Below are 27077 nucleotides of genomic sequence, written 5' to 3'. Positions count from 1 at the left end.
GCCCTATAGAGCTGGCTGACGCCTCGGTACTGAAGTGAATGACTGTGACAGACAGACGGATGGGCAGAGTCTGATTTGGAGAACGGAGGGACTCTCTCATTGTAACCACTCACTTGCGAACAGCGTTTATATGTGGGGTCTTGCACTTCTCAGCAGTACCACAGCTTTTCTCCCCACTTCTCCCTCTGTCCCCATCCTCCTCCCGCCTCAGGGTCCTTCTGGGCAAGGAGAACTGGACACAGCTGGCTGCAGCACCCACCAGAGCCAGTGGGGGTGCTGCGCAGTCCCACCAGGTGCTCCTTCTTTCAGGGCCTGCTGGGTCTGGTTTCTATGGGGGCAGTCCAACTGGGGTTCCCAAATCCCTGGGCAGGCCACAGCAGGGTAGCAGCTCCTGGCAGCTTGCAGCCGTGCTCCCAGCTGGGCTGCTGGGGCTGAGAGCTGGCTGGGAGTGCGTGGGGGAGGTTGGCTGAGGCCATTTTGCTGCCTATTCCCGTTCAGCACAGACAGATCTGTCACGGTTGGGCCTCCTGTTACCATGGAAACAGAGGAGTCCACAACAGCTCAGCACTGGCATTTCGAGCTGTGCTGATGGAAAATTTTACCAGCTGCTTCTGCTTAGGAAGTGGAAGGGGCAGAAGAGCGGGAGCTTAGTGTTCAAGCTAGTGTGGTAGCCTCTGTACAAGGACAAATCAGACCATGGTCCTGTGCATCCTGAGATAAAGGGGCAGCAGGTGAGAGATTCCTAAGGAAACCAGCAGGGTTCAGACTTCCCAGAGACTAGGGCACAGGCCTCATCAGAGATGGGAGAGTGCGGGGCAGCCAGTGTCATAGGAGCAACTGTGGGGAGGAAACCTCACCTCTGAGTTCCTCACTCACGTGGGCCCTGAGAGTGGGTTTGAGACATTCGCCCCTCATCGCTATTGAAAGAGGAAGCTCCAGGACACAGGACCACCCTCTTTACATACCTAAGGGAGCAGCAGGAACGTAGGGTGAAAACTAGCACAGACTCTGCAGCAGCCTGAACTGAGCAAAGGGAAGTTCCAGCTAAAAACAGGATATGTTCCTCATCTGTGAGAGCAATTAGGCAATGGGATGGACCACTCACGAGTAGGTGATGTAAGCGCCTTCCCTGGGGAGAGACTGGAGCAGCACAGACAAGGTACTAGTGGCTGTGATGATGAGGAGAGGACATTGGGATGTGGGGGGTCCAGGTTTGGGGGCCTTGCTGTTTTTTTTTTTTTCTGGCTCTCAGTTCAGATTGGGGTTCTGCCCCCAGGTACTTTCACAGTCTGCATCACTGTCGTGTGAGTAGCTCTACAGAGTTTGCTGCTTCGTGGTAGCTCCTGAGCTCATGCGAAGTGGTGTGCCATTTGTGGGGCCCTGAGATCTGGAGAGCTATGCAGGGTTTGATTGCTATCTGGTGATTTCTGTGCAGGACAGCGATAATGCTGAGGAGGCCTTTCCCCCCGCCGAGGACGATGAGGATTTGGATAAGACCTTGTCAATCAAGAGGTTTGGGGACCTGATAAGCAAGTCAGCATCAAGGGATCTGGAAGAGCAGAGACGCAACTACAGTGAGAGAGATTTTGAATGTATGTTGGTTTGAACACTCTGCCTGCCTGCGTGCCCACAAATGTCCATCAGACCAAACCCCTCTATACCCTTGGGGCTCAGTCAGGTCTGCAGATCTCAGTAATGTGCTGTTTACCTCCTTCCTGCAGACTGTTAAGGAAGTGGTTGCATATACTCAGTCTCAGCCCCATGCCTGTAGCCCCCATTCTGTCAGTTGCTTTTTATTATCACCTCTTGTGTAGAGATTTAGCCACTTTCAGTCCACAGGGTAGCATTCCTCGGAGGCTGGGAATCCACTCGCCTCCTCACCCTGGCAGCTGGGAACCATCACAGCAATTTCCACATAACTTAAGTTTTCTGTTTAAAAACATTTCTTGACCTTATGTCTGTGAAGAAACTTCCAAATGTGGCCTGAAGCCAAGCTGCCTTCCTGAATCTGCAGACAGACAGCTCCAAAGCTCCTGGTGCCACAGGTTCAGGCATCCCTATAGGTTTCTCAATAGCAGCCATGAAACAGACCAGAATCATGTTCTATGCAGTGGTGGTGTGGCCACCTCAGTCTCAGGGTATTAGAGCGACAAGGTGGGTGAGGCAGTATCTTCTACTGGACCAACTGCAGTTAGTGAGAGACAACTTTTGTTGTTTCTCTCACCACCAGAAGTTGTTCCAATAAAAGATATTACCTCATCCACCTTGTCTCTCAGAATCATGTTAGTTTCATTCTACAGCTCCTTGGGGAACAGCAGGAGAGGCAGGCATTGGAGCTGTTCACAGAAGGGCCAGTGCAGCAGAGACTGCCCTCAGCAGCCAAGGGTGAGGGACAGAGAGAGAAGCCAGTAGATTTAGCCTTCTGGTTAGCAAGTGTCTGGCAAATTTTCCAAGCTCTGGTGTTTCACTGCATGTCAATTTCAGTTTATTTTCCAGTATAGATTATGTGAGACACAATCTCAAGTGTAAAAAGAAAAGGAGTACTTATGGCACCTTAGAGACTAACCAATTTATTTGAGCATAAGCTGTAGCTCACGAAAGCTTATGCTCAAATAAATTGGTTAGTCTCTAAGGTGCCACAAGTACTCCTTTTCTTTTTGCGAATACAGACTAACACGGCTGTTACTCTGAAATCTCAAGTGTGTTATTAAATTTCACATATATCACACATGCTGCTTTCTGGTTGGCCACTCCTTTGGAATTTCTGTCAAACAAGCACTGATGTTTCTGTTTGTTATAAACCACCCCCAACAGCCACTTATTGCTCATGCTTCCATTTCCTCCTAGATTCCATATTTTCAAAACATCAGTGCACACAATCACCTGCACATGGAGTTGCTGAGCACTAACAATTCTGCCTTAAGATGACAGATTGTAACACCTGTATAGATTAGTGATCGAACTTCCACTCAGAAGTATCACCTGCATACACAAGTGTTAGTGCTGGAAGTGTGTGCATGGAGGTGTTTGCTTGTGCCGCCAGGACAGAGGTTTCTCTGAAAAACTGACTCTAGATTTTTAGTGACTTTTCTCTTCATATTTGTCCAATTTTTGCTGGAGAGAGAAGGGAGCCTTATTGAGCGGTGATTGAGATGCTCGTTCCTCTTTTTCCTTTTTTGGAAGTCAGGACCACATTTGTTTTCCTCTAGTCTTCTGATGTTTCTCTGATCCAGGACTCATCAGAACTAATTATCAGTGGGTCAGTAAATTCATGGGCTAATTCTCTTAAGATCCTAGAGTGACATCATCTGAGCCCATAGAATTGTTTATGTTCAGATTTTACAAGTGTCCCCTGCTCCTTGTCAGGAGCCATTATACTAGCTCTTCCTTCCAGATGGATTGTTCAAACTCCTTTTCTATATTTATCTTGTTGAAGACAGATTTAAAAGGAGCGGTTGAGTATCTGAGCCACCACTGAGGCAGAGCTTTCCAGGTAGACAGGAGATGCCGTGGAGCAGGGAAGGAGAGGATGTGCTGGGTGCACACAAGGGGGCAGAGGGACAAGTTGGGAGGAGGTACCGTGGTGCAGGTGAATCATGGGAGAATGTGCAAATCCTGAATTTAGAAGAGAGATGTGGTGGTTTTAGCTCTGAGATGTACTTTCTTGTTACGAATGCTCAATCCTGACTCAGAAGACCCAGTGCAGAGGTCAAGCGTAGAGTTCTTCTCTTCTGGTGGCCAGGCAGGCATATGTCAGCCCTTTCTCAGCACTGTTTTGGGCTAGAGATTGCAGAATCTCTTGCCCTTGGCAGGCAGCTCAAGCCTTCTGTCAGGTCAGTGTTCAGGTTCTTTGTCTCAGCTTAACATGCCACATGATGACCCATTCCAGTTGGAGCTGCAAAGGGAAGAGACTGGGCCTGCACCTTTGTTTGTGCCTTTATGCTGGTGAAAGAGTCCTGGTAGCACTGGTGGGTTTAGTTCTGTCAAGTTTTTTTCCCCCACTTAATATGTCTTAAGCAGTTCAGGTCTTGCACACTCTGGAGACTCTATCGTGAGCAGAAAAGAGCCAAGGGAGTGGAAGCTGGAGCAGCAGCACAAGGGGGATTTTCGATCAGCCAGCCTGTGTAAAGTGCTTTGGTCCCAGTTTGGTTTTGGGCATGAATATTTAACTCAAATGGCCAGTGAACGTTTTGGGTGAAGGAAACTTTTGTTAAAGAGTAAGAGCTCTGCTCCTTCAATTGACGTCTGAGAGCTCATAATACACGCCCTGAGGCACACTTCTGCCCTGCCAAAAAGCTTCTCCAGTAGAACCAGGGCAGGGCAGACTCAACAATCCTGATATTTCTAGGGGCAAAACCAAGCCCCAAAAACAAACAAAATCCCCCCTGCCCCCGCCCCCCCAAAACCAGCCCACCACCACAAAATGCTTGAAAAACCAAACCAAACCAAAACTGGAACAACAGTGAACCTGGCCGTCTTGTGTGCAGAGGAGGGGGTGCAAGCTCTCATTTTAAATCGTCCTTTGCAAGCCACTTTTCAATCCAAGTAGATTTTGTTAGCTTATTATAGGAAAGAGGGAAAAACCTGAAATAAAAGTGGATTACAAAATATGTGGCAGAAAGAGCTGCCGTGTAGACCCAAAGCTGCAAACCCTGAGGAGCCACCAGTGTTTTGGTAACTTCCAGTTGCCTCTCTGGCTGTCTCAATGTCTCTGCTTCAAGTCTCACGGAGTCAGTGTGTCTCCAGCAGGTTGTCTCGGGGAGGCTCTCTGTCTCCAGTAAAACCCTGCAAAAGCAGCTTTCTTTCCTTTCATGTGGAATGATGCGTTTATGCTTCCTCGTACACCAGTGGGGTGACAATTAGTGTTTTTGAGGCAATGCACAGTAATGCCGCTAATTTCTTCTTGTTGCACAGTCCCTGTGACTCCTGTGGCTTCACACCCAGCAAATTCCTTTCTGCGGATTGGTTTAAACTAAAGGCTTGTCTCTTCTTGTTTTAGATCCAGATTTTTAAAACGTAGCCTTCCATTGGTACCTGCAGGCCCAAGTCCTGTCACACAGGTGACTAAGGACCGGATTTGCACCTGCAGTCAGGTACTGGGCCGCCTACATGGTTTTGCTCTCACAGTGCACCTGGAATTAGAAGACCCTAAAAGATGTGGCCTCTAGCATTTTTGTGGACAGAGGAGGGCGGTTTGTAAAAGGTCCACCCCACTTCTACCAGGCTAAGGAGCATGGGCAGCCTGTTGGCTTTGAAGCTCTCAGTAGCCCACTGGCTGCCTTTCAGGAGCGCCTTCCCCTCTGTGCAGCGCACCGAGCAGAGACAGCTCTGTCCTAGAGTGTAATGATGGGCTAGTGAGGGTTACCAAGCAGGCCTGGCTCATATTCTTGCCACACAGCTAAGGAGGTTTGCTCTGGCCCTGTGGGCTGCTCCCCTGGCCCTTGATCCCCCCCCGTCCATGCAGTTTCCTGGAGTGGTTTCTGAGGTGCCTGGTCGTGTTTGTCCCTGCTGCCTCCTGCCCCTGACTCTCTCTGTCTTTCTCAGTCCATCGCCAAACCTCCCACCATATCCACCATCCCCTTTCCACCCACCTGCCTCCTGCCCTCAAGTTCCAGAAGAGGTTCCCCCATGCCAACCGGAGGAAGAGAAGAAAGAGAAAAAAGAAAAAAACCTCGGTGCCCCCCTCGGACATCACTCCCACCATCCAGGAAGTGGAGGAGGAGGAGGGGGACAAGGAGGAGGAGGAGGGGGATGAGGAGGAGGAAGGAGAGTCGGAGGCAGAAGAGGCCCTGGAGAAAGAGGTCTCACCAGCGTCAGAGACAGAGGCTCATGAGAAGAGGGACAATCCTAAGCCTGAGCCCCCTAGCAAACCAAAGGCAAGGCTGGGGTGGGAGGGGCCGAGGGAGTCTGGCAGGCTCCACCACTGGGTGCCGGGGGTCAATGAGGGGTAGAGTCTGGGATGGGCCATACTCTAGGTTACGAGAGGAGCTGAGATAGTTTACACCCTGGGGAGGAGGGGCTGGGATGGTCCATTCCCTGGGTGGCATAGGTCTGGCTGGCTCTATACTGTCGGTAGCAGTGCTTAGTGGGGAGGGTATGGGATGGTTCATTCCCTGAGTGGCAGAGGGTTAGGTCTAGGATGGCCCACATCTGAGGGGAGCAGTGGGGGGAAGATCTAGGACCATCCTTTCCCTGTGGGGCGGGTCTGGCTCGCTCATGCAGGGCAGGGTCTGGTTCTTGTGCTCAGACTTGTCTCCTCTCTGCAGTTCACTATTGGGAGTGACGATGAATCCTGCGGTGCCTTGGCCTCTGCACGGTTCCATGTGGAGAAGGAGTGTGGCATCATGTCCCCGATGCCACACCGCGCTGACCTGCTGCTGGAGACGGGCCCGGCCTCTCTCGGCAGGTAGGATGGACTTGACCTGGGGCTGGCTGGTCATTCAAAACGTGCTCATTAAGTAGGCTTTTTTATTTAGACTCCGATTCAGCTGGTACTTAAGCATGTGCCTAAGTAAGTATAGGGGTAGTCCCACTGAAGATCAGTTAACAGTTTCAGTCTATTTTTAATTCAACAGTCAAATCAACAAAGCAGGCACTCAGTTCCTCATAACATCAAGAGGTAGCATCCTCGGATTCAAACAAAAAGGTTCTGGGTTCAAATTCCACATAGGTGAAATCTTGATCCACGTGATAACGTTTGCAGATGATACAAAAACTGGGGGGAGAGGTAAAGAATAAAGAGGACAAATCATTGATGCAGAGCAATCTGAAGCACTTGGTAAGCTGGGCGCAAGCAAACAATATGCATTTTAATATGGCTAAATGTTCCTAGATGCGTGTATTTACAAAGAATGAAGGCCATCCATGCTGGATGGAGGACTCTCTCCCGGGAAGCAGTGACTCTGAGAAAGATTTGGGGGTCATGGTGGAGAATCAGCTCAACATGAGCTCCCAGTGTGATGCTGTGGCCAAAAGAACTAATGGAATCCTGAGATGCACAAACCCAGGAATTTCGACTAGGAGTGGAGAGGTTATTTTACCTCTGTATTCGGCACTGATGTGAATGCTGCTGGAACCCTGCACCCAGTTCTGGTGTTCACAGTTCACGAAGGATGTTGATAAATTGGAAAGAGTTCAGAGAAGAGCCACAAGAATGATTAAAGCATTAGAAAACATGCCCATGCAAGGTATAGTGTAGACATGGCCTAGGCTTGTTTTCTAATGCTTTAAAATCCACATCCCCGAGTGACGCAGTTACACTGACCTAATCCCCAGCTTCTCCCACTGACATAGCTACACCTCTCACGCAGGTGGGTTAATAGTCTTCACTACAGCGACACAGGTGCGGTGGTGTGCGTGAAGACAAGCCCTGATAGTCATAGACTCCAAGAGCTCAATCTCTTTTGCTTATCAAAGAGAATATTAATATGTGATTTGATCACAGTCTATAAATACCCATATGGGGAACAGATATTTGATAATGGGGTCTTCAGTGTGGCAGAGGAATGCCTAACACGATCCAATGGCTGGATGTTGAAGCTAGACAAATTCAGACTGGAAATCAGGGGTACATTTTTAATGGTGAGAGTATTTAACTGTTGGAACAACTTACCAAGTGTCGTGGTGTATTCTCCATCACAGACCGTTTTAATTCAAGACTGGAATTTTTTAAAAAGCTCTGCTCTAGAAATTATTGTGGGGCAGGTCTCTGGCCTGGGTTATTCCGGAGGTCAGACTGCATGATCCCAAGGGGTCCTTCTGGCCTTGGAATCTATGAATTCCCCTTTGACTCTGACACAAGAGGCAGAGGCTGGGTACATCCTTGCATCCAAGCTCCCCTTCCTTACACTTCCCCTTCTCTCTCACCATGTGGGTTTGCCTGGGAAGGAGGAAAGGGTGCTAGCATGTGCCCACCCCAGTGCCCGAATCGCTCACTCGCTCAGCCAGGTGTGCTACAGGACCCAACTGGGGCAGGGTCTGGATACAGCCTTCCTGGTTCCCAGGTACAGATGATGGCCCCCGTGACTAGGCTCCCTTACCAGCAGGGGTATCACCTGGGGACTGGATAGTCCCCAGCACAGGTATCTGGGGGGCACCATGCCAGGGAGGGAGGAGCTTGCCTTTCCAGCCTGACTTTCCTTTGCGCCTGGTTCCTGACCCACAGACTGGGAAGCAGTGGGACAGGCCGGGACAGGGCTTGTGGACACAGAGCAAGAACTGTGAGGCTGTGGGCCCATGAGGGATTTCCATCCCTTGTAAGGAAGGGGGGCTTACCCTGTAGGGGAGGGAGCAGAAGCAGCTTTCACTGGGCCTAACTTCTTGAAGCCCCCAGCTGTAGTTTGGGAGTCCCTGAGACATGCCTGCTCCTGGCCAGGGACTCTCAAGCTTTTCAGATAACTGGGTCTGAGGTCAGGGCTGGGAGGGACCCTTCAGCCCAGAGGATGATCTCATGAGAAAAGACTTACAAACAGGAGTTCAGACTGGGAACAACCTCTCCCCCTTCCATCTCACCCCAGTGCTGCCAGCTCTGCTTTGCTGCTACTGCCAGGTTCCCCGTTTGTTTCCTCAGCCTCCCGGAGCCCAGAGAATGTTCGTCTCGGGGATGGGACAGGCGCAAGCCCTGGAGCCAGGTGGTGAGCGGGCAGAGGGTGAGTTATGACCTGAAGGAGCGGATGTGCATCGGCAGTATGACCACTCTGGAGAGTGCAGTGTACCAGCGCGTCCCCACCGATGAGGCTGAGGCCCAGATGCTGGCGTCTGCTGACCTGGACGACATGAAAAGTGAGGCCCTGCTTTGTGACATTTAATGTGTCTCCTGTACAAGTGTCATCCACCCTCTGCCCAACCCATAGACATCAGGCCTGGACATTTCCCCCCCCCCCCCCCCCCCGGGCCCATCTCCCTGGGCATCAGGTCTGGACATTCTCTCCCCGCCCCCCCCCCCCGGGCCCATCCCCCTCGGTGTCAGGCCTGGGCCTTTACCCCCAGGCCCATCCCCTTGGTTGGAAGGCCTGAGTAACCCAGCCATACCTTCCCTCCCCACTTTGTGTCAGCCCTAAGACTCTGCCACCCCCCTGGGAGCTAGGCCTGGTAGTTGGTCCCACCATTCCTTGGGTGCAGGAGCAAGGAAACATGTCCCCTGCTGTGTCCCCAGCGCTATGCTGAATTTTGGTTGAAAAGTTGAACCGAAGTCCTGGCAGTTCATGGTGAGTGGCTACAGACCCCAGGATCCTTGTAGCAGGAGTGGGGTGTTAGAACCCTTGGCTTGACTCAATTTCACCTGGCAGAATTGCAGTCTGCCTCCCTAGATACTGCCAAGAGTTTCCTTTGGTGACAGGATTCTGCTTCACTTCCTGTCTGAACCTGGTGTGCAGGGGTGCTAGGACTAGGGGTTATGAGGATGCAGCAGCACCCCCTGGCTTGACTGTAGTAATAACCAAATATATGACAGGTTTCAGAGTAGCAGCCGTGTTAGTCTGTATCCGCAAAAAGAAAAGGAGTACTTGTGGCACCTTAGAGACTAACAAATTTATTTGAGCAGAAACAACTCTGACATCATAATCAAAAAGGCTGACAAAGGAGGTGCTGTCATCATCATGAATAGGTCAGAATATGAGCAAGAGGCTGCTAGGCAGCTCTCCAACACCACATTCTACAAGCCATTACCCTCTGATCCCACTGTGGGTTACCAAAAGAAACTACACCATCTGCTCAAGAAACTCCCTGAAAAAGCACAAGAACAAATCCTCACAGACACACCCCTAGAACCCTGACCAGGGGTATTCTATCTGCTACCCAAGATCCATAAACCTGGAAATCCTGGACGCCCCATCATCTCAGGCATTGGCACCCTGACAGCAGGATTGTCTGGCTATGTAGACTCCTTCCTCAGGCCCTACGCTACCAGCACTCCCAGCTATCTTCGAGACACCACTGACTTCCTGAGGAAACTACAATCCATCGGTGATCTTCCTGAAAACACCATCCTAGCCACTATGGATGTAGAAGCCCTCTACACCAACATTCCACACAAAGATGGACTACAAGCCGTCAGGAACAGTATCCCTGATAATGTCACGGCAAACCTGGTGGCTGAACTTTGTGACTTTGTCCTCACCCAAAACTATTTCACATTTGGGGACAATGTATACCTTCAAATCAGCAACACTGCTATGGGTACCCGCATGGCCCCACAGTATGCCAACATTTTTATGGCTGACTTAGAGCAACGCTTCCTCGGCTCTCGTCCCCTAATGCCCCTACTCTACTTGTGCTACATTGATGACATCTTCATCATCTGGACCCATGGAAAAGAAGCCCTTGAGGAATTCCACCATGATTTCAACAATTTCCATCCCACCATCAACCTCAGCCTGGACCAGTCCACACAATAGATCCACTTCCTGGACACTACAGTGCTAATAAGCGATGGTCACATAAACACCACCCTATACCGGAAACCTACTGACCGCTATACTTACCTACATGCCTCCAGCTTTCACCCAGATCACACCACACGATCCATTGTCTACAGCCAAGCTCTACGATATAACCGCATTTGCTCCAACCCCTCAGACAGAGACAAACACCTACAAGATCTCTATCAAGCATTCTTACAACTACAATACCCACCTGCGGAAGTGAAGAAACAGACTGACAGAGCCAGAAGAGTACCCAGAAGTCACCTACTACAGGACAGGCCCAACAAAGAAAATAAACGCCACTAGCCATCACCTTCAGCCCCCAACTAAAACCTCTCCAATGCATCATCAAGGATCTACAACCTATCCTGAAGGACGACCCATCATTCTCACAGATCTTGGGAGACAGGCCAGTCCTTGCTTACAGACAGCCCCCCAGCCTGAAGCAAATACTCACCAGCAACCACACACCACACAACAGAACCACTAACCCAGGGACCAATCCTTGCAACAAAGCCCTTTGCCAACTGTGTCCACATATCTATTCAGGGGACACCATCATAGGGTCTAATCACATCAGCCACACTATCAGAGGCTCATTCACCTGCACTTCTACCAGTGTGATATATGCCATCATGTGCCAGCAATGCCCCTCTGCCATGTACATTGGCCAAACTGGACAGTCTCTGCGTAAAAGAATAAATGGACACAAATCAGACGTCAAGAATTATAACACTCAAAAACCAATCGGAGAACACTTCAATCTCTCTGGTCACTCGATTACAGACCTAAAAGTGGTAATTCTTCAACAAAAAAACTTCAAAAACAGACTCCGACGAGAGACTGCTGATTTGGAATTAATTTGCAAACTGGACACGATTAACTTAGGCTTGAATAAAGACTGGGAGTGGATGAGTCATTACACAAAGTAAAACTATTTCCCCATATTTATTCCCCACCCCCACCCCACACTGTTCCTCACACGTTCTTGTCAACTGCTGGAAATCCACCTTGATTATCACTACAAAAGGTTTTTTTTCCCTCCTGCTGGTAATAGCTCACCTTACTTGATCACTCTCGTTACAGTGTGTACGGTAACACCCATTGTTTCATGTCCTCTGTGTATATAAAATCTCCCCACTGTATTTTCCACTGAATGCATCCGATGAAGTGAGCTGTAGCTCACGAAAGTTTATGCTGAAATAAATTTGTTAGTCTCTAAGGTGCCACGAGTACTCCTTTTCTTTTAACCAAATATATGGTTGCCACTTTCAGCACCCCTGCTATAAAAATTATTCCAGCTCCCCTGCTGGTGTGTGGTGTCCCTGTGCTTTGCTCTTCCCTTCCCCCAGCAAGTCGAGGCTGCCTTTCAGCGAGGGTGGGTGGTTTCTGGGGAGCTTGTATCAGTTTGGTGACTTTGTAAAGTGTTTTGGGGCCTATAGAACCATCCTCATTGTCACACAGGGAGCTGTCACCTCCTGGTGTGGAATACAGGGGACCTTGGAGAGAGACCCAGAGCCCCAGTTACTAGATGTGCCTCTGACCTGATGGTTTAGAAAGTCTGGAGTCTAAACACTTCTTGCAGCTTTATCTGGAGACTGTTAGCTGCATTCGCAGGCACCACCATCTCAACGGTCACTTACTGTCCTGGAACAAGAGACCTCAGCTAGCACTTCTTCCCCATTAGCCCTCCATCCTTACCTGCGGCACCCTTCCTGCTATTCCAGCCCTGGGCTCTCCCTTCCGCTCTGCTGATGCTCTTCTATCCTGCCCTGCAGTCCTGGGCATTCTTTCCCCTCCCCACAGCTCCGCTAGTGTCCCTTAATCCCAACCCGCAGCCCCCTGCTGCCTTGCCTGGGACTCCCCCCTTCCACTCTGCTGATGCCCTCAGTTTGGACTCACTCATGTAGCTCCAACCCTTTCCTCACCTCCCACCCCTTGGCTCTGTGTCTTTTTTCACCTCCATCCTGTTACCCTCTTGATTTTAGGGCTCCATGCATCCCTTAGTTCCAGCCCTCTCCTCTGGACATACTTTCCCAGCTAGCAGTGCCTTTGCTTGCCAGGAGAGTGCTGGTATTGCAGCAGCCTTGCTTGAGGAGCTGTCCTCTCTGAAAAAGGGAGAAACCTCTGCTGAAGTGACTGAGGGAGCTGAAGCCCAGAATCACTGGATAATTGTTGCCCAGCTGGGACCTGTGACTTGTGTTTCCTGTTGTGTAGAGAGGCACCTGGGGCCCTAGGGGTGCGGCGTGTGTCCTAGGATCTGCCCCTGTGCGTACGTGAGAGCAGATGGAAGAGACGTCATGGAAATGCATGCTCTGGGCCTGAGGACATGGAGAATTCAATAGGCTGCTTTCCAGGCTGGAGAGGGAGGGAGCGAGACATCAAAGGGGGAGAGAGGGAGAGGAGCAGGCAGTGCTACACACGCACAGGGTCTCTGGACCTCTAGCAGGAAACCCTTCTGCTGATGAAGAGCCCCTTGGCCCAGAGAGCTAGTGAAGAAAGCCCTGCAAATTACAAGCTTTCCCGCAGCAAACCTCCCCCAGTGGAAACTTTCTTTCCAGGAGCTCATCAGTCCCAAGGGCTGCCACCACCAGCATCACATGCCTTCCCCCAGCCGAGGGGGACCCGAACAGTGAGGGCATGGTGGTCTCCATGGCGCTACAAAAATCCTGACAGGTCATCCAGAGCAGGGACCTTGCTGGGCAGCTCGTCTTCTGGAACTCAGATAAACGACACCAAACTTTGGTCTTGCAAGTGTGGTGCATAGCTCATGGGCCTTGACCCCTGACCTTGCCAAGGACACAATGACAGCCATTCATGATGGAGAGGAGGCAGGAGGTGGTGACAGCCCAGAGGTGGGGATAGGCAGCTGCATCCACAGCACGGTCTGCTACGAAGACTTGGAGGAGTTTGCCCTCAGTTTTGAAGATTATGATTTATGGGAGGCCATCAGAAACCAGCTGGGTTACCCTGGTGGGGAGCCTGTCTGTAAGTACCTGACCTACACTCCCGCACTGCATTGAAGGGCTCAGGGCCCTGAACTGAGCTCTCTCTCACACTCACTCACACATGCAGGGTGCTGTCTGTCCATTGCTCTGTGTCTCAGAATAGGTGCCCCTGAGTTAGAGTTTGCAGCACACAGCTCCCATCCAGACAGTTCCTAGTGTTCCCTCTATGTGCCCCTGTGTCTGAGCACTTGGAAGACGCTGCCCATTGTCTGTGTTGTGTCTCAAGTATCTGTGCAGGACCAGTCACTGTGGTGTTGAGGCACTTCTCTATCATGTTACCTGAGCAATCCTGGATGCAGATCCGGAGTGGTCTGCCCCACAGCCAGAGAAGATGCAGCCCCGGACTGGAACTTATTGTGGCAACGACATTTCATCATTTGTCTTTGGCACCAAGCTGGTGTAGCCTGGCAGTCTCAGGATATGCAAAGCCTAGGGCAGAGTCTCAGGCTGTTATGTACGCTGTTTGCTGGAATTTGAGCTGGGGTCTGGGATCTGACTGCACTATCAGCTGGTATCAAGTTCTCGGCTCTGCAGTGTGGACTAAAGATAGTGGGGAAGAATTTAGTAGTATGTGTGGCCCTGGGTGTGAAACCTGCAGCTGGGCAAGATCCAGTGACTGGAGAAGAAGAAAGATGAGAAGAGGCATGAAAGAGAGGGGTGTGTGTGTGTGTGCATGCATGTGTGTGTGTGTGAGAGAGAGAGAGAGAGAGAATATGCTGGGAGCAGTTTTTCTCCTCTTCTTTTGTCATCCCCTTATCCATCCACCCACCTGGTCTTGGAGGCCCTTCCAGCGATTATATAGAAATCAGAGAGCCCAGCCCTGGCTCCTGTTGCCCGTCTCTCCCCAGGGCGGAGCAGGGTAGGCTGCATGCGTGTTGGTATGTGGGTTTTGTAAGGAGGTGGCGGCGAAAGCAGCAGTAAAGAGGTGGCTTTACACTTCAGCTTGAAGCCAGCAGTATTACTACTCGTATTTTATTGTGGTAGCTGCCCAAAGGCCCCCTCTTGTCCTGGGTGCTGTCCCCGGCCCAAGGATCTCACAAGAGGCAAGATGGGCTTTTGGTTAAACCCTGGACTAGGACTTGGTAGCTTGGGATTCAGTTCCTGGCTCTGCTGCAGACTCTTGGTATGAGCCTGGGAAAGTTGCCCCATCCCCATGTGTAAAACGGTGATAACCCTCTCGCCTTCTGTCCGTCTCATCTCTTTGGAGTGGACGTACTGGGGGGCAGGGACTGCCCTTGCTATGGTCTGTGCAGCACCCAATATGCTGGGGTCCAGCCTTGAGGTGCTGCTGTAAAACTGTTGCTAATAACGAAGGTGCTGGGAATGGAAAGCAAGGTGCTTGGTGAGTTGTCAGGCCTGCTTTTTGTTACTTCCATTCTTTTGAAATGTGATGATCTACACTTGACCCAGGCATTCCCTGGGTTTGTGTTTGGTCTCCCCCCACCTTCTTCGGTGGTTTGTTTTTACCAGCAGCAGTTTCTGAGTTGGACTGACTCAGCGCTCAGTCTCTTTGAAAGCTTATATTAGGGGTGTGGAGGAAGCAAAGACGGGTTTCTTTACCTTCACTGTGGCATTGATAAATCCCAGTCAGCAGATCTGTTCTGGGTAATGCACAGCATGGTCAAGCTAGGTGGTCTCAGTCCAGTCACAGAGTGGGATGCTCCTGTCAGGAGTGTTTAGTTACTTTGAAGATGCCATCCCTCAGGTTTCGCTGGAGCTGTTGTTTCAGGAAAGAGGAGAACAAACAGTCTTTTTCGCTTGAGTTTCAGCCAGCAACATGCACTTTGATTCATAGATTCCAAGGCCAGAAGGGACCATTGTGATCTTCTAGTCTGACCTCCTGCATACACAGAAACTCAGCGCACAGCAAGCCGGGATGAAAGCCTACAGGGCACTAGCAAGCCACACATTAACTGGCCATGTGGACCTTGTTACTGCACACCAAAGTTCCATAGGTTGTAACAGCAGGACATCAGTGCACTAGAGCAGTGGTTCTCAACCAGAGGTCCGGGGTCCCCTGGGGGGCCACGAGCAGGTTTCAGGGGGTCTGCCAAGCAGGGCCAGTGTTCGGCTTTCTGCCCTGGGTCCCAACAAGTCTAAGTCCCACTGGACGGGGGTGAAGCGTTGGGGCCCTGAGCCCCACCACCTGGGGCTGAAGCAGAAGCCTGAGCAACTTAGCTTCACAGTGCCCCCAGTGGCATGGGGCCCTGGGCAACGGCCCTGCTTGGTACCCCTTAACGCCGGCCCTGGCTTTTAGATGCAGAAAACCAGTTGCTGTGGGGGTCTGTGGGGTTTTTATAGCATGTTTGGGGGGCCTCAGAAAGAAAAAGGGTGAGAACCCCTGCACTCGAGAACTTTTAGTGTGCGGTTGCAGGGTCCACACCATGACTTGGTGCACAGCAGGCTTGTCACACATTAGGCCTCTCTTTAGACACGCCTTAGCCGATAATCTCCTGCTGCTGACTCAGAACAAGGGCCAGATTTACAATAGTGACCTCTGATCTTAGGTGCTGAACGTCCGATACCTTGAGCTTGATTTGTGGATGGGCAGAGCACCCAGAACTCAGACTGAAGCCACTGGGAGCCCTTCTGAAGAACTGGTCCTGAGGTGCCTCAGGCTGGGTTCCTTACTGAGATCCCCAAACCAGTGGCCGTTTTTGAAGGATGTAGGCCCATCTTTGCACGCTGAGTCGGTTAGCTCTGTCAGCTGCCTTCCGTCATGGCGACCACGGGATCATCATGCTGCATCCACCGCTCTTAGCAGAGGCAGCGGAGGTGTCTGAGAGGTTCCAATGCTTTCTTCCAAAGAGATTGCAGAAGGCAGTATTTATAGGGAATTGCTCACCTGCCCTGAGCGCCCTCATGCAGAGCCTGCTGAGCTCCGTCATCTGCCCCTTCGTATTCACCAACTGCAAGAGGCCACTGGAGGGGCTAGTGAGAGGCTTGGCCTCTTCAGTTTCACAGGCAAAGCCTCGCCATGGCTTTCCAGGCTTCTAGCTCCTCGAGGGCATGATGCCTGGGGCTGTTCCTCAGGTGACCAGTGCAGAATGCTGCCCCTGCTATTGGATTGGCATTTCCCATTGGGAGACTCACTGTGTGACCTCAGGCTTGTTGGGCCCCTGTTGCTACCTGTAGCATGGGGATAAGTACGCTTTCCCTACATCACGGGTGTGTTGTGAGACTAAATGAGGATGGAGGCGAAGAAATTTATACATCAACAAGTCAGTTTGGTAATGTGCCTCGTGAACATAGTGTCAAAAGGTGTAGTCACATCTTGTGCCCTCACCTCATACAGATCACACACGCTCATTGCACTCACACACCAGCCACACACTTCTTTTCACATGCATTCGCATCACATCCACATTCATAAAGGACTGTCATGCACAAAGACACACCGTTCTGCCCCGGACGCACACCATACAAATAGTGAAATCCGTGTGCATGCACATGAATGCAGAGAGAACATGTGGCCCCCTTGCAGTGCAGCTCCCAGAACACCAGCAGCAGCTCGCTGGCATCAACGGGCAGTTATTGGCTGCCATTGATATTCCAGTAATGGAATGTGGAAGAGTCAAACTGTCAGCAGGACTCACATCAGCCGCGCAGTCAATGGGGAAAATCCCCACAGGCTCAGTATGGATCTATTCTATCTTTAACGTAGTGACCCAGATTCCCAAGGAGCGAGGCTGTGGTGTGGCTGTCCTGGCGCTGGAGACCTCCTTCCTGTGGCTGAAAGGAGCCCACATTCCCATGGGTACAAGGCATAGCACTGCAAACCGTTGCTGAGGTGCTGCAGCGCCAGTGAGGAAATCGCTTTTCTTTGAAGTCTGGTGCTTTTCACATTCTGAAGGTCAAAGTTCTTGAGGCCTGGCTGAAAGAGGACAGTGTGCAGATGCTGCCCTTCATCCCGGGCAGGCAGGGCTGACCTGAGAGACTTGGGGGCCTCCCAGGCAAGATGACTCTCCTTCCCTGATGAGCCTCTCAGGGGGAACAGATCTTGCTCCACAGACCAGCACATAATAGGGAACAGTGGACTGGGGGGCTCCCTAACTAGCCTAATCCACCTTTCGCTGTGGCTCATCACCCCGTAACAAAGCCCCCTTTTATCTGCGTTCTCCAAGGAAGCTTCAGCTTCTCCGCCTCGGCTTGGGCAATGGCAGGGGAGTCTCACCCTTCCACAGCATGCTGTTGTCACAGCACTAATGCAGTCAGAAGGGCAGTCACTGTTCAGGCCTGTTGCATGGGGGTTTATGTCCACTGTCCCTTTTCTCTGCTAATGCCACCAGCACTGCAGGAGCCAAGTCTGGTGTAGATGTAACAGCTAGCGCTGACAGAGTGCAGTGGTCAGCCTGTAATGCAGCCTTGCTGTTCAGGTGTCTTTGAGTCAGCCAGCTGGGCGCTGCAACTCAGAACTGGAAGAGATCAAGAAAGCTGCATGACTGATCCCTTGGAAGTCAGGGATTGCTAGAGTTAATTGTGCAGCCTTCACTCTGGCCCCTTGTGTGTTTGCATTATTACACTGCAGCCTTTCACTGCATAATCATGTAACAGAACATGTCATCCAGTGTTTTCTGCAGCCATAGATACTTCCATGTGTCACTGGGCTGTGGTTGAGGAATCCCTCCCCTCCATGCTACACAGCTGAATTAGCCACAGTCACACTTAGCGTGGCCTTTCTGCACGTGGAGCATTGACAGAAATGGCTTTTAAAAACAAACCTCACACCCCAAGCTCTGCAAGGACAAAAAATCTGATCTTCAGACTCTCCAAGCAGAGCCTAATCAGGCCTAATTCTCACCATGTTACAGCAAAACCCCCCCAGACTCAGCCAGGAGAGCCCCTTTCCTGGGTGAGGTTTCTCTCTTGCTCACAAAGAGCAGAGGAACATTAAAATGGAGCACAAAAATACTCTCCCACTGAGTGCTTCTTACCCAACCTTAGGCATCGTCTCCCTGCGAGGCTGTTCCTGGAGCCACCATTAGTGCCTGGCAGTCCCTGGGCATTCAAAGGCACTTATCACTCAGGGCAGTTTCCCTGTCAGATTGTAGTGCTGTGGTGCTGGAGCTGGCCCAGAAGGGTCCAGGACATTGCTACTCCTGGGAAGTCATCACTCACCTCCTACTCAGAAATGGGATAATCAATTTATTTGACCTTTAATTGACAAATTCATGCTCAGGCAGAGTGCAGCTTGGAAAGAGTCATCCCAATGGGTGAGAGTTCTCAAATGTTAGAAACAGCCAAATACTGGGGGCTACAAGAACTTGACTTGCTAGAGTGTGAGCGCTTCAGCTGTAATGGGAATGCTAGCAGGAGCTGCTGAGAGACCTGTATGTTTGCCTGCCTGCCTGCCAGCACATTTCCATTAAACACACCATCCATCTTTCCTTGCTTGCTTTGTCTCCAGGCCACCGCTTTGAAGATAACCCTGGTGTGAGGCGGCATCTGGTGAAGAAACCATCTAGGAACCAGAGCACCAGAACCAGCAGGAAGATGGTGTCAACCCCGTCTGTCAAGAAGAAGAAGAAGAAGAAGAAGCTGGACAGGCGGCCCCATGAGGTATATAAGCCACACCCTCTCCAGGTGGCCACAAATCGCGTCAGGCCCCCAAAAGCAGGGGATGGGCTTAGAAATAACGAGACTTTAAAAGTAGTAAATGTGGGGTTCTGATTGTTTGCTTTCTGCCTTCTGGTCTTAGGGTTCAGATTTTCAATCTTTTCTCCACAGCCAGGATGGCTGAAACTTACTTTTTTAAAATGAAAGCAGAGATTCTTACAAAAATCATATCCCTGCAAAAGGTCCGGTTTTAAGAAACACATCAAATATCCTGATAATTGCAATAAAATCAGGGGAGTTGGCAGCACAGTAATGGCACCACCCTGCTGAGAGCAGTGACAGGATGGGAGGTCTCTTGGGCAGGGGGGAATCTCTTCTGTCTTGGCCAGTGATTGCTGAGAGAGGCAAAATCTTTGCACTAGAGACAATGAGAGCTGCAGTGTAGAACCATTCACGTCCCTCCAGGGTCACTGTGTGCTCTGGAGTGGCATATGTGAAAGAATGGGTGCGCTATGCTCTGGTGTTGTGCATTGCTGGGGACTCCTGCCAGCTGTCCCTGGTATATTTGTTCTAGCCACTTGTGGTCACCAAACCTTTTGTACGTTAAAGAGCAAGAGAGGACACCATTGCTCCCCCATTCCTTTAGGTGTCCTGTACCTGGGCCAGTTAGCAGAGTCCTTGGGCCCAGTGTTCTCCACTCAGCTGTTGGAGTGAGGTGAAGACAAGGTGATGTCGCCTGAGGAGCCGGTATTGCTGAGGAGGCTCCCCGCTGCTGTCGAGTTGAATGATTTTGCTTTCACCCCGGCGGCAGGTGTTCGTGGAGCTGAACGAGCTGGTCGTAGATAAGAACCAGGAGATGCACTGGAAGGAGACAGCACGCTGGATCAAGTTTGAGGAGGATGTGGAGGAGGAAACAGCACGGTGGGGGAAGCCTCATGTAGCCTCACTATCCTTCCGCAGCCTACTGGAGCTCAGGAAGACCATTGCTCACGGTGAGTCTCGACAGCCTTTGCATGACCGATGGGCTCCTGCAGAGAGAGGACAGGAGAACTGCCCAGGTGAATTTGGGCCTCATGGGGGAGACATTTGTAGGGCAGCTGCTATTCATGGGTTCTGTTTCCTTAATAGACACTTCAACAGTGTCTCAACCCAGGTTCTTTTAAGGAAAGCTAAGGAAGTGAGAGAGGCTCCTATGGCCTGTGTGACCAGGCTTTGGCATGGGTGTCAGGGTCCCTTCTCTGGTGTGCAAGGCCCCATGTCGTATCAGACCCAACTGCTGACTTCAAGCACTGTCTGGAACATGCACCCTGTGTCAGGGCTTGTGCATTGGGCCAATAAAGAGGCCAAACAGGGTTTTGTGTTTTTAAATTTTGTCTTTTCCATAAGAAATTCAGGTCCTCTCTAGGCAGGAGACTGTGCAACCTAGATGGGAACTAGTGAAACAGGACACACCATTGCCAAAAGCTGTGCAGTTGCGAGCTGCTGGTCGGAGGTGTTTTGTTGAAATGAGTCACATTCTCTAAAGCCCGGAATGGCCTGGGAACCTCCTACCAGGGTGACACCTCTTCCCCTGGTCTACACGCTCACAGCGGCACCTGAGCCAGGGCCCTCTCAGTAGGAAAGAGCGGGGCCTGTTGGCAGGGCATTCTCTGGGTGGAGCTATTGACTTTGGAACTTGCTGCCCCTGGTCTGGAACAGTCTGAGTCTGCTGGCAAAGCCCCCTGCATGAGCAAGCATTTGGGCAGGGGTTGGGGGCGGGTAAGTGGAACAATGGGGCTGGGAGACTGGTAAGTGCCATATTGACTGCCTGGAGCTCAGTGCGTTTGTGTTGGGGCAAGGGTGGCAAATGTGCTGCTCTTTTAGCATTAACATGATTTTGTATTGTATCTTGTAATGAAAGGTACCCAGAGCCCAAATGTAACAGGATTGCACCTTATCCTGCCCGAAAGGGGGTAGGGAAGAAGGGTGAGGTAAGGCTCTACCTCTACACAGAGAGGACTGGGGAAATGGGCTGAACAATCCTGAGGGAGGAGCCCTAGGACCAGCCTTGGCAATGGAGGAGGTCTGAGCTGAATTTATTTCTATGCTCTGGGAAGAGGATGACTTTGCACTGTTCCTAGCATCCAGACTATGTGGGAGAGCAAGTTGGAGAGGCCCCTGCCCACCCAGGAGAGGCGTTCTTTAGGTATATTGGATTTAAATGCTTTGCACAAGAGCATCTCCAAAGAAACACGCACCTGTTAGAACCCTCCCATAGCACCAGGACCCTGGAGGTCGCTCTGGGAGACAGATGTCAGGGTATTCAGAAAAAGCCCCAAAACAAACTAAAATGTTACTGCAGAAACATGAGTCTGAACACGTCTGAAATGATACAGGCCTGTGCCTCAGAACAACACCAGGGGAGCTTCAGACAGCCTGTAAAAGCATGGCAATAAAACGCTTCTCAGGTTTTCTAGGCCTGAAAGAAACCCCTAGCAACACAGCCTCCCAATACACGGTTTCTAAAACTATTCAGCGCTGTGATCCAGCTGCAGTGCTGTAGACAAACCCTCTGCACATGGGAACTTCACCCCCAACAGCTGCCAAGCAGGACCTGCCGGTTCCCCCTACTCATTGACACCCACAACAGAACACTCCTGCTGCCACCTCAGCCAGTGCAGCAAATGCCCCCTTCGCCCCTGTAACAGAGCACAGCTGGCCCTCTTGGCTCCTGCCTCCGCAAGGCTCAGATAAAGTCACTCAGAGACCCTCTGGTTCTGAAACTACTTGTGCTTTTATTTACAAGTTTGTGCTCCCACCAGCTTCTCACCATACAGCTTATACAGCTCTGGGTTCCTTGTGTCTGAACCCAGGGGGGAAGGGCTTTCTCCCTGCCTGCACTCCCTCACTCTCCTACGTCCCACCACCCCACTTCCTTCTTCCCAGCCTCTTGTATATCCCTGGACTAATTGGGCTGGCAGGTGGCTCTCATTCCCCAATTAGGGCAGGCTTTTTCCAGCCAGCTCGCCCAAATGGGGCTGGCATGGCAGGGGGCTGATTCTGCAGTCTTTCTAATTAGCACCTTGTCACAGCCCCCCACCACAAAGCACAAGTGGATCAGCAGCTAACCCCAATGCAAGCACGGCCCATTCCTCCATCCTGGGTCCCCAAGGGCAGCAGCCCCAACTCCGGGGGCAGGGCAGTTTGCTTCCTGGGCAAAGCGAACAATGCTCAAGCTGCTAGACCCTCCCAGAAAACCCCCAATCTCGGCGTGACTGGGGTGCACAAACCCAAACCAGTGATAGACAGGTCTGGGCAGAATGACACCGACTCTCCCCTAATACATACTCTCTGTGCACAGGGAAACCAGGAGACACAAAGCCCTGACCAAGCCCAGAGAGGGCAACTGGGCAGCCAGCAGGGCAGAGGAGAGACAGGGACAAACACTCACATTGACTTCTGGGCCCAGAAAAAGGGAAAGAGCTTTCCTTAGTTTGCTAGGGATGGTCCCAGACGTCATATCACCAAGTGATGAGGAAGCTGTGTCCAACCCTGGGCGATGGAGAGAGATGCAGAGATGGCCCTACACAGCCACGACCCCTGAGTCAGGAACAGAGACTAATAACTAAGGTTAAGGTTTTGTCACAGTTATTTTTAGTAAAGGTCATTGACAGGTTGTGGGCAATAAACAAAAATTCACAGAAGCCCGTGACCTGTCTATGACTTTCACTCAAAATAATGGGAGGGGGTAGGCTGGCTGGGGGAGGGAGGACTAGCAGCTCCAGCCCCTGCTGCCCACGGCAGCTCGGCACTGCGGGGCCACCCCCACTCCAGGACACGGGGCTGAAGCAGAAAATGTCTCAGAGGTCTCTCAAAGTCACAGAATCTGTTTGACAAAATCTTATCCTTAGCAATGACAGAGGATCATGGGAGCAAGCCCTGAAAGCTGCATGAAGCCCCATCTGTGCAAAGGCCTGAGGGGTCTGCGTGACCCGCTGGATAGCTTGGCCGCCAGCAAGTTGCAGTTGAATGGAAGCGTGTGGATGAGTGTGAGGGAGGAGTGACTGATGGGTGCGGGGGGAGTGGCTCGGGTGTATGAGAGTGTTAGGGTGTCTGGTCCCTGGGCATGAGTGTGAGGGGTGACCGGAGTGAGTGTGTTATGAGTGGTGGGGGTGTGTGGGGAGAGCCATGTGCATGTGTGAATGTGATATGGGCAGCCGCCTTCTGAGCGTCCCCTTGTGGCCAGAGGTGGCTCTGCAGCACCTTACCTCTGCTTCCCCCCCAATATGCAGGCCCCTTTCAGTATTCACTCAGTTCACAGGTAGTTCAAACAATCCCCTCCTGGGGTTCAGTACCCTCAGGTGCATGCTGACCTCTAGGCCCCAACTCCAGTTTGGTCTCTGTCTCCCAAGAATCCAAAATAACACAAAGTCTCTCAAAAACGGAACACGAACTGACAGTCTTCATCCCAGCCCCACCTTTCTGAGGGACATCTTTCTGCTTCCCAGCACCTCCTGCCTGGAGTTCGGCCTTCTCCACAAGCCTTTGCAGTCTCTCTCAGGCCTCCCTGCCTGGAGAGTTTCCTCACTCGCCTGCTTCTTGAGCTTTCCCCCTGCTGACTCAGAGTCCTTCAGGGTCTACAGACATAACTGCAGTTTCTTGGGCTTTCCTGTCCCCTGCCACTTCCTTCTCCCTTTGCACTGGAGTCATCTGACTCCACTCAGAGGGATCATCCTGTAATCAGGGCTAGCTTAGTCCAGCCCATGGGGCAAGCCATCCTGTTACAATGAGTGTGAGGGGTCAGTAGAGTGTGTACGTGTGTGCACATAGGTGTGGTGGGGGTGAGCAGTGCACACATGAGAGTGCGAGGGGAGAGTGGTGTGTTCGTGGGTGAGGGGTGTGTGGTGCACATCTAGCTAGCTCCGGTAAGAACAGTAGCAAAGCCGTGGGCACGCTGGCTAGCCGCTCGCATACGTACCTGGCTACACACAGCCCGCACTGCCACCCATGCAGCTGCAGCTTTGCTGCAATTGTTCTTCAGGCTAGGTAGCTCAAAGCTAACCTGGGTATGTCTGCAGTGCTGCAGTCTGCCCTCTGACTGCAGTGCAGAGAAACCCTTACAGTGCAATGTGGGTGAATGGTGGTGAGGGGCAGAGGCACATGTGGGAGGTGGGGGAGTATGAGAAGGTGGCTGATGCCAGTGTGTATTTGACTGGCCATGGGGGAAGTGCCAGGCCCCTTGGCCTCGTTGAGCCCTGCCTAAAGGCAGTGCTGGTGCTTGCTCTCTCCCAGCTGGTGACACCAGTATCTGGGCAGGGTCTGTGGGGATGCTGGAGGTGAGCACCGTGACCAGCTGTCTCCCACTCCCTCACCCAGGTGCAGTGCTGCTGGACCTGGAGCAAACCACCCTTCCTGGCATCGCTCACCTCGTGGTGGAGACCATGATTATCTCTGACCAAATCAAAGGGGAGGACAGAGCCAACGTGCTGCGTGCCCTTCTGCTCAAGCACAGGTAGGCGGTCAGGAGCTGGGGACTGCGTGAGGGGGCAGTGGGGGTGAGGAGGGGATGGGGGAGTGATGGAGAGAATCGGGGTGGAGAGCTGGAAGCAGGATAAGAGGTGAATGGCTCAAGTAGCCGGGGCAGTAGAGGGAACAGAAAGGGAAGGAGTGGAGTTCACAGCCTGAATTCAGAATAAGGCCTGGCCCTGGTGGTGGGTGATGAAGTGGAGGAACCAGAGCCTCTGAGGGAGTGATGGAGGGGAAGGTTGGGAGTGTTCATTAGAGCAGGGCCATGCTGAGGGGAGCAGGGAGAGATCAGAGCCTGGGGGCAGGTGAAGGGAGCAGGGAGGAATCACAGCCTGGGAGCACAAGGGAAGCAGGGCCATGCTGAGGGGGAGAGGGACTGGGGGTGTCATAGCCTGGGGCAGAGGTAGCAGGGCCGCGGTGTGGGGTGGGTGAATTGGGAGGAGAGCAGAGCCTCGGGGGAGGCAATAGAAGAGCTAGCGAAGGGCCCTCAGGCCGGGACTCCTGAGAGATTGCCAGGGGAAGGTGAATAGAAAGGGAAGGGAGCCAGGAGAGTGAACAGAGACAAGGTGGTGAGGAAATGGCCCCTGAGGGAAAGCGAGGTGGGGACTGTGGGGCCAAGATGATGATGAGGTAAAAGGGCTCTAGTGGGGCAGTGAGAGGGGGCATGGGGTGGAGCAAGCAGAGAGGAGCGTCCCGAAGTGATTGGAGCAGATCAGAGATCCGTTGCTTTATTTCTGGTTCTTGCAAAGGGAGCGTAGGGCACAGATGCCCAGCCCTGCCCTGCTCCAGCCAAGTGCCATAAATCTGTCTCCTGCATTCAGAGGGAGTTCAGTGCCTGTGTTCATTTGGATCCGGGCTGCTGTCTCCCAACACCACCTGCTCCCCCAGTGGGCCTGGGCCCTATCTAGACTGGAAGAATCTCTGAGTGGGGAATTCATACGTCTCCTGCCCAGCCACAGCTGGTTTGTGGGGATGAATTATTCGTGCCTCCCAAACTGCAAGCGCCAGCTGAGTGCAGCCCATGAAACTGCTGCTGCCCGCTGGAGTGTCCCAGCATCCTGCTTCTGAAAGGAAGCTGGAGGGCAGTGACTGTCCCATTGACTCCCACTAGCACTTTTGAAAGCTGCTGGTGTCCTTTCCAGCCACCCCAATGATGAGAAGGAGGGGTTCTTCCCCCGAAACCACTCCAGCTCCAGTATGAATTCGATAGTGGGGAACCACCATCACAACCACAACCACACGGCCGACACATGCATGCCGCTGATGGGTGAGGAGCGCATCGAGATGCTGGACCCCAGAGCCCAGGACTTGGAGTGCAAAGAGGTGAGGGAAGGGGGACTTGCAAGTTATTGCTTTACCTTTGGCCTACCTCCCACAGCCCTACAATGGAGCTGTTTGGGGCAGGGACCGGGGGTGCCACCCAGCACCCTTCGGGGGCTAGAAACTCACCATTGAAAAAAGCGGAAGCCAAGAGTGAGGCTTTCAAACCCCTATCTAGGCATTTGAATAAGTGGTCTGATCGCCACAAGAGCTGAGTGCCTGGCAGCTCCCACTGAATCAGCAGCAGTTGCAGGCAACCAGCACTTTGAATTCAGGTCACTTATTGAGGTGCCTAAATATGGATTTAGGAATCTAATTTTAGACTCCCATTTTTGATAAATCTTGGCCTTAATTTATGGTGTGAGTGACAGCTCCCCTGGCAGCACTGTGTCTGGGACCATTCCCCTAGACAGTGCAGTGCTGCTGCCCTCATTCAAGGGCTGGCTGGCTGCTGCATCACCTCTGAGTCTGCCTGCCTCTCTGTCTCTTGTTGGTGCTAATGATGAGCGAGAGACTGGCGAGGATGCTGAAGGGGAGCTGGGTGAAGACGAGGATAGAGGAATGGAACTGGTGCAGGGAAAGTCTGGAGCCAGCTCCTCCTGCGGGGGGTGAGGGATGATATGCCACAACAGCAGAGGAGGAAATAACTGACTTGTGGCACCAGGCCGCTTTTTGGATCTTGTCAGTCCTCTGTGTGATTAGAAGGGCAGAGCAGGTTGGGGGGTTGCTCAGAGACTGTGCTTGTCACCCTGGAGAAGTTTCTAATCGGCCGCATATGCCCAGATGTCCAGAGACAAGAAAACAACTTTACTGGACCCAAGCGTTTCTGCTGGTTTGATGTATCCACATGTCATCTCCTGTCTTAGATTGTGAGCTCCATGGGGTAGGGACCTTCCCTTTGTGCCAGATGCTGTACACATACATAACAAAGGGGCCCAGGTCCATGGCTGGGACCCCGAGACATGGCTGCAGTACACAAATATACTACTCAGCCTCTGCCCTTCCCAGCACCTTCTGCCCACAGATTTTAAAGTGCTTTATAAACATTAATGAGTTAACCCCCACCCCTCCCCGGTCTAAGTGTAAATGCTGACATGCTGTGCAGGATGGGGGATTGGGCCCAGGTGTAAATGGCGCCCTGCAGCACGTGTGTGTGTGGGGCGGGGGGGGGCAGCACTTGGGCTCAGGTGAAATGATGGCGCAGGGAGAGTTGATGTAAATGGTGAGGGGCAGCTGGGGGAGTCAGGCCCAATGTAAATGGTGAAAT

At 52.0% G+C, this 27077-nt stretch overlaps 1 protein-coding gene and 1 long non-coding RNA gene across 13 annotated transcripts in view; both read left to right on the top strand.

Annotated features, from left to right (window-relative positions):
* Window positions 1–27077, top strand: part of SLC4A3 (solute carrier family 4 member 3) — a 73570-nt gene that overhangs the window by 13175 nt on the left and 33318 nt on the right. For 11 of the 12 annotated variants that reach the window (XM_037911963.2, XM_043524836.1, XM_043524835.1 and 8 more), the window contains 8 exons: window positions 1436–1592; window positions 5545–5876; window positions 6267–6406; window positions 8570–8781; window positions 18837–18988; window positions 19797–19977; window positions 24341–24476; window positions 25633–25813. In XM_037911963.2, coding sequence (XP_037767891.1) covers window positions 1436–1592; window positions 5545–5876; window positions 6267–6406; window positions 8570–8781; window positions 18837–18988; window positions 19797–19977; window positions 24341–24476; window positions 25633–25813 — 1491 coding nt within the window. The remainder of the gene's footprint in view (window positions 1–1435; window positions 1593–5544; window positions 5877–6266; window positions 6407–8569; window positions 8782–18836; window positions 18989–19796; window positions 19978–24340; window positions 24477–25632; window positions 25814–27077) is intronic. The other variant, XM_043524837.1, reaches the window with a different exon arrangement.
* LOC122462256 lies at window positions 1599–4401 on the top strand. Its single transcript, XR_006284707.1, has 2 exons — window positions 1599–2523; window positions 2701–4401. It is a non-coding gene; the product is annotated as an uncharacterized LOC122462256 (long non-coding RNA).

This window comes from Chelonia mydas, chromosome 11, assembly GCF_015237465.2.
Source record: "Chelonia mydas isolate rCheMyd1 chromosome 11, rCheMyd1.pri.v2, whole genome shotgun sequence".
Classification (NCBI taxonomy): domain Eukaryota; kingdom Metazoa; phylum Chordata; order Testudines; family Cheloniidae; genus Chelonia; species Chelonia mydas.
The sequence above is the reverse complement of the archived record's forward strand: the minus strand, read 5'-3'. Positions and strand labels throughout refer to the sequence as shown.